Here is a 14,999-nt window from a genome sequence, read left to right on the forward strand (position 1 = left end):
CGAAGGGCGGAAGTTTTTTTCATTTTTAAATGAAAGAAATGTGAGTTTTATTGTTTATCTTCTTATTAAAAGATGTTGCAAAGAAGACAATTCTGTAATTCCATGAATAGATTTTATGGCCAGTAGTGCCTTACTTGAGCTATAAAATCTATTCCAATTGAGAAGGTGTTTGTTCCTCTGAAACATTTTTTTTGCCCAAAATTAAAACCCATAATGTCGAGGTCAGGGCATAGAAAATACCAGTGTTGTTTCATTCTGAATGCATTCTTGGGTTCAAGTATTTAATGGGAAACGTTTCATCTGTCAATGTGTCTGACATAGATTACAGGTACATTAGGTACCTTGTAGTTTATAAATGTCCCTCACAAGGGGTAATATACTGGATAAAACAGCTGTTTGTTATATCCACAGTGTTAATGACATGGGCTTTTATTCAAATATTTCAAGCTTTAAATATTAATTTAAAAACTAACATCTCTTGCTTTCTTCTGATGGCCTTGTAAGAGTTAACTGAACACCTGACACTTGCCTTCTTGAGTCTTCACAGTTGGGCTGTCTTCCCTCTGCTTCGATTGTCAGTGCAAACAGGCATCAGCTGTGCTGCTTTAAGCAGTGTCTTCAGATTGAGTTTCTGTTTCCGTAGGAGACGACTAGGGGAATTTGTGGCTGGGAGTCCAGTCTGAGGCAGAAACCGCCAGTTCGCAAAATATTTCAGGTGGGAGCGAACTCCTTGGAGAATGTGAAGAAAGAGGACAACAGTGGGAGCACACAAACGAATTCAGGGGCGCCTGGGGTACGTACCTTTAATCTATGAAGTAGGATGCCTGGTATCCTGCAGCAGGCTCATTGAAACTCTCTGAGGCACTTTTCCACTAGTGCACCCTTCTTCAGTATTAGCGGACAAGCATGGTGTGTTCCCAGAGCAGCGGCAGGGTTGTGAAATGTGAGAGCTTGTGTGAGAGAAATTGGTGGAATGTGTGAAAATAATTCCCTGCTAAGGCTACAGTTTTGGCAATGGAATTTTTCGCTCAGTCAAGTCAAGGGCAGGAGCTAAATAATAAAATGTACAGAGCCTTTTAAATTGCACGTTACACCTTGTAATAGAGACAGTCCGTGTCTGTTTAAGTATAAAATAGTCCACTGCTTTGAAACTGCTGTATGTTACCTAGTCGTCGTGTTCACTTGCACATCTGTCCTCTTACAAACTGAAAGACTTTCACTGCTAATAGGTTCCTCAGGTGTTTTCACTTCACAAACACACCATTGTAGGTATGTAAATTACAAGTTTGCTCTTTTGATTTTTTTAGAAATGAGCAACTGAACCCTCCTAACACGCTGCAATGTAATGGTGGCTAGTTAGTGTGGATACTAATTAGCTCTGACCTCTTGTATCAAAATGCTGTACATCATTGCACTGTTAACGACTTCTCATTCCACCTTTTCTGAATTAAAGTACACGTTTATTGCAGAAAAATTTAGACTGCAACATTTCCACATAAATAATCCCTTATAAATGATCACAATAGCACTTTGACCTGTGTCAAACTTTTTCCCAGCATGACAGGAGCATTGATTTCTGAAACCTCTAAATGACTTCTTTAGCTTGTGCACTTCAAATGCTGCCAATAACAGGTGGTATAATATTTAACAATTACAGGGTGTCCAAAAGCTAAGCTAAGCATTTTTTTATTTGTCAAATTTTTGGATACCCAACATGTAATAGGTGTAATAATATATCACCTCTTCCTGTCCTTTAGGAAACATCTTTTAATATAATTTTTAATACAAATTCAGGGAAGAAGAAACATGTATTTGATCAAGTCCAATTTTTGAAGGCAGATGTCTTATAGCAACGTTCCCTGATGTATGGCTGAGAGCCTGTGCATTCAATGATCAGATGCCTCTGGAGGGGCTAAAACATACAAAGAAATGAAAATGAAAAGGCTTGATTTGTGGGGGGAAAAATAGTATTGTTCCAAATTTTCTATGGCACAGTCTCTTAATTATATCAATCATGTTCAAGAAGCTAAAAATGGTCTCTTAGGGGAAACACGACTACAGAGTAGTAACAAAACTAGAATGTTATATCTTTGCATTATGAAGTTTTATGTCTTTAACTTCTCTGTGATATTGAAGTAGTTTTGGTTCCCTCTGAATAATCTTTCTGTTTTCCTGCTTTGCAGCTGTATTCTTTGACAATAGAAACACAGTTTCTTATCAAATGCGAGTTAAGTGGTAAAATGGAATTAAAAACAAGCGTTATGTCTTTTGCTTAAGGTTAAAAGGGGGAATCATACTTCAACGCCTAACAAGCCACCCAAGAAATCTTATCCATACCAGGTACTGCCTTTTTATTCAATTAAAGCTATATTTTCCCATTGGGGAGAGTTGTTTACAGCACACATTGTTGTTGTTTACAATATAACACATTGACAGACAAACTCTTACCACCAAAGAAGTTAATGAAGCAGTGTTTCAGTAAGATAGGGGGAGAAGATAGTTACAAGACATTGTTTGAAACAGATATTGCAGCAGGGATGAAGGATTTCCTGTGTCTATTAGTGTTACACCTGGGGACACAGAGGTGTCTCCCAGACGGGAGAAGTGTAAACTCACAGTGGAGGGGGTGGGAGACGCAGTCCACAATATAAATTGTATTCTTTGCCACCCTCTGTTTGTAGAGGATATTTAGTGATTTGATTTACCCCAATTAAATTGCTGCCTAATTTGACGAGTTTTTCAGTTTTTCCATCCTATTACAATCAACGGTACTGATGTTACCAAACCAGTGAGTGAGGCAGTATGTTAACAAGCTTTCAATAAATGACTTGTAGAAAAGTGTTACGATGGTTCTATCTTACTTTTGTTCTGCCCTGGAACAGACCACACATGATCTGTAGTTGTACCGTATCTGGTTTAACAAACAAAACTTCGGGAGCAGCAGAAAGCAGTCTGGTGATATGGATAAGTCTACGAGAGTCGGTAATGAAGCAGTTTCCATCCTTTGACAGGATGGGAAGGGCTTCTCGGTTGGAGAGCTGGTGTGGGGGAAGGTAAAGGGCTTCTCCTGGTGGCCTGGCCTGGTCGTGGGCTGGAAGAGCAAGCAGATCCCCACCGCCATGCGAAAAGTGGAGTGGTTTGGAGATGGCATGTTCTCTGAGGTGAGGGATGGGGAAGTGTTACATGGAGCTCCAGATGAGCCCTGGGACAAATCCGTTCTCTTGTGTGCAGCAAGACGTACATTGCAGACTCCTGCATCACATGGACTGTAATCTCTGTATGCATAGAAAATAAATCCTTTGTAAAAGCTTTTAACAGCTTTATTATTTATAAACAAACATCATATTTTTACCTTTACAGTGTTGTAGACCTCTTCTCTGCAATACTGAAGCAGTTCTGATTCCCTCTGGATAATCCTGTAGATTTCCTGCTTTGTAATGCCGGCGTCACACTACACGACTTTTCCTAGGATTTTCCGTCGAAGCCTTCATTTGCATAATCGTAAGAAAATCACAGCGAGTTGTAGAGAGTCGCAGTGACACCCCCAGCGCCTCAGTCATAGCGCTCTTAACAGCCCCTACAACTCTCGGCAACTCCCTGCCATAAAATCAAACTGGTCTGGTTTTCTCGTAGCGAGTCGCTAGTCTGCGACAGGCAACAGCCAATGAGCGCTCAACCGGAAGTACCGTGACCAAACAAGTATGGTCTACTCCAAGTTTTCCGGCGTCTACTCCTCTTTTTTTTTTCTCGTTACAAAGGAGAGCACAGGCTACAGCGAAGGCGACAACTACCTGCTTGTTCTCCATGTTGTTCGTTTACTTTTCCTGCGGTGCTCCTTTTTTTCCGGTGTGCTCCACATTCATTGGCTGCCAAAACGAGGTGACCTCTCGGTACTTTCGCGGCCCAATACGAGATTTGGAACTGTGATGAAAAGTTGTGAGGGAATCGGTCAATTAGTCACCCCCTGCGATCCCTAGTCGTATGATTTCACACCCTCCTGGACAGAAAAGGCAGTGAGATTCAGCAACTGCAGTTGTTAAATTTGACATGCTCTCCAACTAGAAGTCGTGTCGAGTCATGTAGTGTGACGCTGGCTTAGCTGCAGTATCATTCCTTGACATTAGAAGTGCAGTTTCTTATCAGGTGTGAATGAAGTAGTGAATTGAAAGTAAAAATGATTGTTATTATGTCTTATTTATTGTTTTATTAGTTTCGTCTTCTTTTAAGCTTAAATAGGAGAACTGTATTTCAACACCTAATAAAACACCCATGAAATCTTATCCATACCAGGATAGGATATTTTACTTTAGAGGAGTTTAAAGCCCTTTTAATCCGTATCTTCCTGTAATTGTCAGTCCTTCCTGAGATCCTGATGTTTTGCTTTTCAGATTTACACAGAGAGGCTACTTCCATTTTCTGCCTTCTCTAAGTGCTTCTGTAACAGCTCATTTGCCACTCTTCCAGCATACAAGGATGCCATTTTCCAGTCACTTGAGGTAAAATAAATAATAATAATAATAATAATAATAATAATAATAATAATTGCTTACACTTACACAGCACTTTTCTGGACACTCCACTCAAAGCAATTTAGAGGTAATGGGGATCCCCTCCACCACCACTAATGTGTAGGTCCGCCTGGATGATGCGACGGCAGTCATAGTGTGCCAAACACTCACCACACATCAGCTATAAGTGGAGAGGAGAACAGACTAATGAAGCCAATTCATAGATGGGGATTATTAGGAGGCCATGATTGGTAAGGGCCAATAGGAATTTTGGCCAGGACACCAGGGTTATACCCCTCCTCTTTTCGAGAAACGCCCTGGGATTTTTAATGACCACAGAGAGTCAGGACCTCAGTTTTACGTCTTATCAGAAGGTTTTTACAGTATAGTGTCCCCATCACTATGCTGGGGCACAAGGACCCACATGGACTGCAGGGTGAGCGCCCCCTGCTGGCTCCATTACTACCTCTTCCAGCAGCAACCTTAGTTTTTCCCAGGAGGTCTCCCATCCAGTTACTGACCAGGCTCACACCTGCCTAGCTTCAGTGGGTTGCCAGTAGTGAGTTGCAAGGTGATATGGCTGGTGGTTGAAGCCTTTGCTACGCATTTGCAGTGCATCTAAACTGCTTTGCATTGTACAGTGCTATAGCCATGTTCGTTGTGAATATATGTGTATTTCCTACACTGCTAGGGAAATGCCTGTTACCAGCGTGGTGTGCTCTTCTGTTCTCTAATGCAAATGTAATGTGACTCTTGTAGATGGTGAGTGAGAGGAGTAAGAAGACATTTGCTGGTTGCAAGACCGAGTCTAAGGACGAGAAACTGAAGCCTATGCTGGAATGGGCCTTTGGAGGGTTTAAACCAAAAGGACCTGATGGATTCAAGCCTCCAGTAACTGATAGTAAGAATGCAACCTTCTGGAAAAACCTTAATTGTGGGGAGCTAAGCTGTGGGCCGAGTCCCATGACATGAGATGGTGGTTTTATTTAAATTATTTTGTGTTTTTTTTTCACAAATTTCACTTTCACGTGTCTTACGTTATGGATATCCTTTCAAAGTTTTGCATTCTTGAGACCACAAGAAAAGTTAGGAATGAGAGAAGGTCATTTCAGCTGCTCGTGCTGTTGATCAGGGGATCGTGCAGCTGTTTCTCGGCCCTTCATCGAGACTCTCGCACACCTTTGCATAGAGACATGTCCCCTGTTCCCAGTTTTACGTAACATTGCCACATTTCCGTTCATTTTTTGTCTTCTTTGCATTAACAATATTCAGTCTCAGCATAACATTTGAATAATTTCATAGTATTTAACAAGCTTTGAGAGCTATAAATGTTTGATATGATAGATATACAGTTGAAGAGCCTGAGAAGACATTCCTAGATATGTTTCGCTTATTTATTTTTATAAACTTCTTCTTTCTTTGCTCAGATCTTGCAGCAAAAGCGGCACTCTTGGACACGCCAGTTCCAGAGTACCAGCCTCCAACCAAAAAACAGAAATATGTTTATAAGAATAAAGGTGGAAACGAGCAGGAGTACTCTAGAGGTAAAGCCAGTCTGCAAGCTCAGCTGTCCCTTTCAGTACATTCAATTTCAAGCTTTGTAAGTCTGTAGCAAAACTGATTTTAATTTTAATTCTTTACAGTGCAAATGGTCCGTGAAGTCCTGCAGAAAGGGAAAAACATTGAGGGTAAGCATGTTTCAAAATGTCTGATTTAAATGCAAGAATATGGAGCTCTCTTGTCATTCAAATAAATAGTCGGGGTCTTTGAGGTGAAACTTCTCCTTTGTGATGAAAGGATGACAAAAACTTACTGCGTGCTGGATGTATCGTTTGGCAGACGGTCTATATAAAGTCTACCATTGTTGAGTGGAACACGTTTAAAGTATCCACTGTTTCCGATTTTGTTTTCCATAGATTTCTGCCTGTCTTGTGGGACACCACAAACTGAGATATTTCACCCCCTGTTTGAAGGAAGCCTGTGCCTGAAGTGCAAGGTAGCTAGCGTATTCGAGTTCTTTTTAAAATACATTTTAGGCTCTTTTAACAAGAGCTGATCCCGTAATCTTTCTTTTGTAGGATAACTTCACTGAGACCTTGTACAGATACGACGAGGATGGCTACCAGTCCTATTGCACAGTGTGCTGTGCCGGTCTGGAAGTTATTCTCTGTGGGAACGCTAGCTGCTGCCGGTGAGTAAGAGAGGGGCAATATAATTCCCAGCAGAAAACTCCCAGGATTTTTAGTGTTGAACTAGGCTAACCTAGGTTTTGCTTTTTTTTCTCCTGATCCTAAACTCCAGTAAGGTAGATGAAAGGTACGGATGACTTTTAGATGGGATTTGTAATAGCGGTATTATTTCTGGGATTAGAAAACTTGTTTTTATTGCAGTGTATTGGGTCTCGTTATCATTTAAAAACACGTTCCTTGTGTTGAATATCATATAAAAACCGGGCCTCATTGTTGCGCAGGGTGCTGTGCTGGTTTGTAAGTTATTCTCTGAGGCTGCCGCTGCGTAAGAGAGGGGAATTAGCAGAACACTCACTGGATCTTTAGTGGGGGGCCTAGGGTTGTCATTGTCAGATGGAATTTGCTCTCTTTATTTTCTGATGACTGATGCTGTTGCCCTGGCCCAGGTGCTTCTGCCTTGACTGCCTGGATATCTTGGTGGGCCCGGGGACCTTCGACAAGCTGAAGGAGGTGGATCCTTGGAGCTGCTACATGTGCCTGCCGTCTCAGCGCTACGGCGTCCTGAAAAGGAGGGAGGACTGGAGTATCCGGGTGCAGGAGTTCTTTGTCAACAACAGCGCTATGGAATTTGTAAGAGACAGACCTGCATCTGATAGAGTGACGTACTCCGTGCCCACGATGCCTTGGCTTCAATAAGTACTTTTTTACTGCATGTTCAAATATTGGTTACGGTTCACTGCATGCATGCTGTGTATCTGGGCATGAAAACCTTTCCACTCATCTGATGGGTGTTTTTTAGATGTTACCTTCATATTACAGTAAACACTTGGTTTACCGGACTTCAGATTTAACGGACGAACTCTGCTACAGTGTAATTTTGTCTGTAAAATAGTAGAAATTAAGTCTTTCCTTGCAATAATGGGGAAATGCACAAATACTAAAACAAGGTCAAAATAAATACGACAGTATTAAAATTCAAGTCAAAAGTTGTTCAGGTGGGTAACTGTGTCAGCATGCGTAGGCTGCAAAGGAACAAGAAATAGTATTTGGCCGTGGAGCCTTTTATCAGGTGTGAGAAAGACAGGGCAGTAAGCGAAGGTAATGTAGCAGGAGAACAAAAGCTGGGAGAGAGGAGGGGCAGGAGGCGGGAGCGGGGGACAGACAGAGTGGCCAGTCAGGATAGGTGAAGAGATGAGTAGAGAGAATTTAGAAGAAAATTAGTCTCTATTAGTCCGTTAAGACAAGAGATTACTGTATTAAAGCATAATCTTTTCTAAAAATCTGTGCTGCAGACCTTATTTTCAAAGCGAATCTTTTTGCCTTACAGGAGCCTCACAGAGTTTACCCTTCAATCCCTGCGAATCAGCGCCGGCCCATCAGGGTCCTGTCGCTGTTCGATGGCATTGCAACAGGTGCGGCTGTTACAGGTTTTATTTGTTAATGGTCTTCCAGATTGTGCACTTAGCTTTTATTAGCCTTTTGTGTGTGAACTGCATGAACTGCAGCACTGCAGGAGAGTTCATTTGACCTTACAGTTTTAGTTCTTTCACTTTGCTTGCAAACAGGACAAAATTTTAGTTAAAAGCATTGGTAATTAAGACCTTAAAAGGAACTTTTGCATTTTTAATGCTTGATTTCAGGCAACAGTTTTTGTTCAACTCCCACAATGATAAGCATAATAAGAGCATATGCTTTCTTTTTCTCCACAGGTTATTTAGTTTTGAAGGATCTTGGCTTTAAAGTTGAACGGTATATTGCCTCTGAAATTTGTGAAGACTCCATTGCAGTTGGAATGATAAAACATGAAGGGAGAATCGAACATGTGCACGACGTGAGAACCATCACAAAGAAACATGTGCGTGAAGCCCCTCAATTCCTGATTTCCGTCTCTTGCCTGACCTAGCAGCATAGCTCACCTCCCACCTCGGTGACACCTTGTAACTTTGATGAGTTGGTGACAGCTTTTGTGTTGTTAATGTTCACCTACAGAGTTAGTTTGGTCGAATCGGACCACTGCATCAGAAGAACTGTATCCTGCAGCAGCTCTGCAGAGATCTGACACGCATGCCTGGATAATGGCAGCAATGTCAGAAATTGGTACAGTGACTCACTATGACACTAATTTATACCACTTGATTGCTGTCAAGCCTAGAGGGTCATTTTGTACACAGCTGAGCAAGTCATTGCTTCACAGTGCGCCATTTTCTTCCTACGGTTGTCTGAATAGGTCATTTGGCTTTATAAACATCTTGTGTTTTCCAGTTTAATTTGGAATTATTCGCCTTTTTTGTACGTCACGTAAATGAAGTTACATGCAGTTTTTTTCATTCTAGATTGCCGAATGGGGTCCCTTTGATCTCTTGATTGGAGGAAGTCCATGCAACGACCTTTCCATTGTGAACCCAGCTCGAAAAGGTCTTTTTGGTATGACCCTGTAATATACCTATCCACGTCTGTAGATTTAAATGAATATACAACATAATTTATGGCTGTGTGTCTACCTCCCTGTTTAATTGCATTTACTCTGCCTGTTTGGGGACAGTATAGAGCAGTGGGTAAGCTTTTGGACTCCTGAGTGGTGGATTGTGCATTGAAGTTCCTACTGTAGACACAAATGTTGCAGCTCTGGGAAAGGTACTTTACCCCAGCAGTGTAAGCACCAGCATTGCTGGGGGTAATTGCTGCGATGGCTTTGACTTCACCTTTACTTCCTTTAAATATATAGAATGTTTCAATTTCTCAATTTCAAGACCATACAAAGCAATAACAGAGGGCACTGTGACACATGTAGGAAATGCTAAAACAAGTATACAACCAACTCATCCCAATTGGCTTCAATACACTTCCAAGGATTTAATGCCTGTATTGTCATTCTATGAAGCTTCTCATTCATTTACATGCTGTAAGGTTTAGTTAGTGTCAGCAGAGGACAATATCAGGTGCATCTTTTCTTTACAGAGGGCACTGGAAGACTTTTCTTTGAATATTACCGTCTCCTCAACATACTGAAACCGAAAGAAGGAGACAACAGGCCGTTCTTCTGGCTGTTTGAAAACGTGGTGGCCATGGGGGTCCGCGATAAGACGGACATTTGTCGGTTTTTGGAGGTAAGGGTTTCGACAACTTGAGAGTAACTTTAGGAAGAGAACCACTTTGCTTGGCCAATTTTCAGTTGCTACTTTAAATTCAGTCATCAAATATTTCTAATAAAGCCCTTTGAGGAAGAAATACAATGTTGTAATGTACAGTATGTGAGGAAAGCCTATTAGCAGAAGAATATAGCATACTGGTTCTCTGATACATTATCTGTGAATTCCAGTGCAACCCAGTGCTGATAGATGCTGTCAAAGTGAGTCCTGCGCACAGAGCAAGGTATTTCTGGGGCAACCTCCCTGGAATGAACAGGTATGGCTATTTTTTTTAATATACCCTAAATGGTAAAAGTCTTTGTGCAGTTGCTGTGTGACTCTGTCTTATGTGGTGTTCAAGACAATCTCATGAGTATTTTGATAGGGTAAAACCCTTTGAGTAGAGAAAACTTCTAATTTTCTTGCGTTTCAAGTCCTGGCCTTTTTGTTTCTTACAGTAAATTGATTTGTCTGTCTTGTAGGTGTTGATGTTTAGTTTAATATACAGTTGTCTTTTATTCTCTGTTTTACTAGGTGGACAGTGTCTCAGTTCAAAACGTCTTAAGCAAACCTTTAACCACGGAACTTGAAAGTTCTGTCAGTATGATATACATGTGATTTGGCTCTCCACAGGCCTCTTGCTTCTTCCCAGAGTGATAAACTGGACCTTCAGGACTGCCTGGAACATGGAAGGCAAGCAAAGGTCAGAACTCAGTTGGGTTCATGGCTTGAGAAATAAGCAAACATCTAGGGAAGTTTGCTTATGTGTGCTTTTGTTGAGACAGCAGCTAGGATTAATCAATAGTAGTTTGAGGAGTTTCCAACTTAAGAAAGATGGCCACCCCACTTGTCTCCTGGTGAATAATATCAGAGTGCTCTAACAAAAGCAGCAGCCCTTTTGAAGAGAAAAGCATTACACTTCCTTTAGGGAATAACATCCTGGAATTCAAAGTATTTCATACTCTCTTCAGTTTTTTTATTGAAATGTCTGCTTCATTAGAAGTAGTTCATGATATGAAATTGAAAGACTTTTTAATTTAATAGTTAATCTCCTTGTCCTTATCTCATTTCTCTTCAGTTCTCTAAAGTGCGTACCATTACAACACGACCAAACTCAATTAAACAGGGCAAGTCGGAGATTCTTCCAGTGGTAATGAATGGAAAAGAAGACAATTTGTGGTGCACAGAACTGGAGAGGTAATGTTTGCCGTGGTTTTTATTTTATTACTTTGCAGTGGGTTTAAAACATTCAATCTGGCGTTATTATAGTATACCAGCATTTCATTTATATAGAACATGGTTTCAAGACTTTTTTTCATGATTAGCGCCCCTCATTTTGAAACATAGAGTAAATGAAGACTCATGATCATTAAAGACACATCTTAAAATGATCAACTGAGGGTGAGCAGACACGCTGTATGCTGTGTTGGCACAGATCTACGAATGATGGCAAAACCGATCACTGTTAAGCGGTGTAAATTTCAATGCTCTGCAAGACTTGAATGAAAAATCTTGATGATGTGATTCTGGGGACCCCTAAGAAACCCTGGAGCTAAAACTGCTGCTTTAAGCCTGTAAATGATTGCTGTATGCACACCTCTGAAGAGAACTGAAGAACCTAGTTACGCCCCATCTTGTACACGTGCTGGTGTGCGAGTGAATCGCTGACCTGGTTGTATTTGTCGGAGATCTTCAGGTAGTGTGTGCCGTTTTTGCACCATTGTGTTTCTCTTCTCTTCCTCCAGGATTTTCGGTTTTCCCAGACACTACACGGATGTGAATAACATGGGGCGTGGGTCCCGCCAGAAGGTCCTCGGGAGGTCGTGGAGTGTTCCCGTAATCCGGCATCTGTTCGCGCCCCTGAAAGACTACTTTGCCTGTGAATAGCTGGGAACAATGCGAGCAGGGACACCTCAAGGACCTTTGGAAGCTGCCCTTCCCTTCCCTGGGTTGGGTAGCTAGGCAACAGCAGCAGAAACAACACTGCAAAGCACAGAGATTGAGCGAGGCGGGGGAGAGCGGTCGCTTTATTAGGTACACTTGCTCGTGAACGCAAATAGCCAAACAGCGAACCAGGTGGCTACAACGCGTCGGACCTTCTACAGCAGCAGAAGACCACGCCGGGTCCCACCGGGTCAGCTAAGAACAGGAAGCTGAGGCTACAGTGGACACGTGATCACCAAAACTGGACGATTGAAGATTGGAAAAATAAAGTGGCCACTGAGTGTATACCCCCACCTTCAGCACACATGCATAACTGCCCCGTACAGTCTAGAAAACAAATCCCCAGCTTCTCACTGATGTCACAGGCAGGCTTACGTTCCATGCTCTTTCTTTTAATTTTCTCCGGATCCCTTTGTTTGAGGTAAAACCAAGGAACCTTCTGTCCAACTGGGGTGTGATTTCCGACGTTATCCAGTTTTATTTATTTAAGCCACACCTGGAATTGCTTTTAAACGTTTTTACTTGTCGGAGTTTATCGGTCACTTACAGCACTGCCACTTTGTTAACTATTTTAAAACAGGACAATTTTATTTAACAGGAACCTAATATTCAGTTTTCTGCCTACCTCAAACCTCTGTGTGAAATCTGCTGTGTGGCGACATTCTCTGTGTACGCTACCGCCCCCTCCAGGGTGTATCCTGCTGTGCACCCGATGCGATATGATGATGGGAGAGTGTGGAACATTTTGGCGTTTCTCATTGGTGATGATGTGAAAGTCTATATTTGATTGATATCCTTGGTTTACTTGGTTTGCGTCACTCTGGGGGCCAAGTATTGATTCACCATAGAACGCTCCCAGATTTAAACAATTGACCAATCTAGGTGTGTGGAAAGCAAATTTGTTTTAAAATTAATAGTATTTAATTCAATTTTGTAACCAGTTCTTATTTGGTCAAATTCGATGGTGAAGCCAAAGTATATGAAGTCTGGAAAAAATTAGGGTGTTAATAATAATTTATAGTGAACTAATAAGCTATTTTGTATTTTTGTTTTTTACCGTCAGAATCGACATTTCATTTGGTTTATTATGATGCTGATATAACATAAGACTTTTGGACAAAATTGCCAGGTGTATCTTGATTATATCCTCATACAGGAACACAAAAACTGTTATTTTTCTTTTATGTCTTCTTGTAGTGATGGTTGATTTTCTGTTGTTTATTCACAGTTGTGGATGATTGGAAATTTCATAGGACAGATAAATCTGTTGCTGGATGAATACATTATAGATTGTAATCTAAGCAAGCACAGCAGAGAAATATGCACATAAGATCATGATTCTGTATCTGAATCTCTGTAAGGCTGACCTTCACATCATGTGGAAGTGGCTTAAATAAATAATCAGGTAGCTTACTGAAAAGGGACACTGTTACAACTATAAGTGCCTGTCATTTTTAAGCAAAAGAAAATCTAATGCACAAGGAAACAATATGTAGCATTTTTGAGTACTGTGAATTACTGCTGTGTGATTCAGAATATCATGATCCAAGCAGCAATTTTAATCTAATGACTTTCCACACCTATGGAACACCTCAGGTGTATTGTTCACTTTCTCAGCCAATCTTGTCCTTTCAGCGCACGCGTAGTTTAAAAAGAAACGGTCATGGCAAAAATCAGTTTTGCCCAGTTCTGTGTACTCCTGCATGTATAAAACGAAGGTAATTTGATTTTCTGTTTTTTTTGTTGTTGTTGTTGGCTGCTACCTTTTGTTATAGCAAGACTGAAACATCATTATGTTCTTATTCATCAGTGCTGTTGTTTATAGATAGCTAGTTTATGGGGAAATTGTACATTAAGAATGTTTGCTTTTATGTGTATTTTATGCTTTGATTTAACCTTTTTTGTAATGGCCATAATTATCTGTTCAGGGTACTACTCACCCTCTTCTCATGACCTGTGCATTGTAGTGTTCTATTTTAAACTGGTTTTATTTTGTAATATTTCAAATCTTTTGTTTGCATTCTTACCTTGGATGTGGCATATCCCAACCACATAACGCATCTGAGGTGAGCTGGATGTGACGGATATTTTTGGTGCTATTTGACATTTTTCCAATCAAAACAAATCAGGTTCTGTTCTTAAAAGCAAAACTTGAACAATTATGCCTATGTGCCATATAGTGGAGGCCTTTTTAGACCTTTTGGTTACTGTTGTCTATGTACTGTTTATTGTCTACGTACAATAATACCTCACAAGAATATGTAAGGTGCTAGGATATTTTAAACTCTTATTGGTGCTATTTTTAAACCTTTAGTATAAGGAATTTTACTGCGTTATGTGTACTGTTTTTTTCCTTGTGTTTTGGTAATTGGGTTACATGTACTGTAATAGTATTCATAATGAAAGTACCACCTGTCCTCAAGTTTTTAATAGAAAGGTTGGACTTGTTTCTCTCAGCTTCATTGTTAATATATGTGTAACTATAGGAAATAAATTAAATTGATTATCCTGTTCTCAGTATGTTCATTATAAACTTACATTGAAACGTTTCTTTTTTGTACGTCTATGAGAATTAAGCATTTTCTATTTCTTATTTAAAAGGATCACATAAAATAAGAGGATTGCAGATATTTTAAGTAGTTTTCTTTTTTTTTTCAGATTGAGCAAAGATGTTTAACATTCAAAACCCATCCCATTGCTCATTTATTTCCCTTTAAAAACCCAAGAAATGATACTGAGGGGAAAAAAACGCTGCACTTCTCTCGAATAAAACACAGATGGAGCTCTGGTATCATAAAGGATGTATTATTTTTCGTTGACTTGAAAGAGCTGGATACTGCTTACTGTAGCTGCCATTAATTCCACCAGGATGGAGTAGGAACAGAAGTTAAGGCTCTGACTGGAGGGTCACAGGGTTGAGATTGCTATTGTAACTGTGTCTCACACATTGTGCTCATATGGCTCCAGACAAATTTCCTGCTGCACAAACTGGGACTCTTAAATCATCATGCCAAGGGGAATTCTTTCCCAGTCGACCTACGTGGTCAAATAAAGCCAAGAACAAATTGATAATGTGCCTCCACTGTGAGCCCCAAGTCCAATGTAAATATCTCTAGATACACAAGGCCGCTGCCTTACTTGACTACATGAACACTGTTTTATTTTGCTGGGTTCTCGATTCAAGTACGTGATCGAGACTTTGCAAAGTCGCCGAGAGTGCTGTATAGTAC

General features: G+C 40.6%; 1 protein-coding gene across 1 annotated transcript in view; it reads left to right on the top strand.

The window, feature by feature from the left end:
• The window catches only part of LOC102682940 (uncharacterized), a 28,182-nt gene extending 13,907 nt beyond the window's left edge, over positions 1–14,275 (top strand). The window contains exons 9-26 of the mRNA XM_069179401.1: positions 644–793; positions 2,278–2,340; positions 3,012–3,161; positions 4,389–4,496; positions 5,268–5,409; positions 5,936–6,052; positions 6,152–6,196; positions 6,425–6,504; positions 6,587–6,699; positions 7,144–7,327; positions 8,025–8,109; positions 8,407–8,552; positions 9,031–9,121; positions 9,656–9,804; positions 10,017–10,102; positions 10,459–10,528; positions 10,904–11,022; positions 11,571–14,275. Coding sequence (XP_069035502.1) covers positions 644–793; positions 2,278–2,340; positions 3,012–3,161; positions 4,389–4,496; positions 5,268–5,409; positions 5,936–6,052; positions 6,152–6,196; positions 6,425–6,504; positions 6,587–6,699; positions 7,144–7,327; positions 8,025–8,109; positions 8,407–8,552; positions 9,031–9,121; positions 9,656–9,804; positions 10,017–10,102; positions 10,459–10,528; positions 10,904–11,022; positions 11,571–11,712 — 2,040 coding nt within the window. The 3' untranslated portion in view covers positions 11,713–14,275. The remainder of the gene's footprint in view (positions 1–643; positions 794–2,277; positions 2,341–3,011; positions 3,162–4,388; positions 4,497–5,267; positions 5,410–5,935; positions 6,053–6,151; positions 6,197–6,424; positions 6,505–6,586; positions 6,700–7,143; positions 7,328–8,024; positions 8,110–8,406; positions 8,553–9,030; positions 9,122–9,655; positions 9,805–10,016; positions 10,103–10,458; positions 10,529–10,903; positions 11,023–11,570) is intronic.
• Positions 14,276–14,999: the final 724 nt, after the last annotated feature.

Source organism: Lepisosteus oculatus, chromosome 16, assembly GCF_040954835.1.
Source record: "Lepisosteus oculatus isolate fLepOcu1 chromosome 16, fLepOcu1.hap2, whole genome shotgun sequence".
Lineage (NCBI taxonomy): Eukaryota > Metazoa > Chordata > Actinopteri > Semionotiformes > Lepisosteidae > Lepisosteus > Lepisosteus oculatus.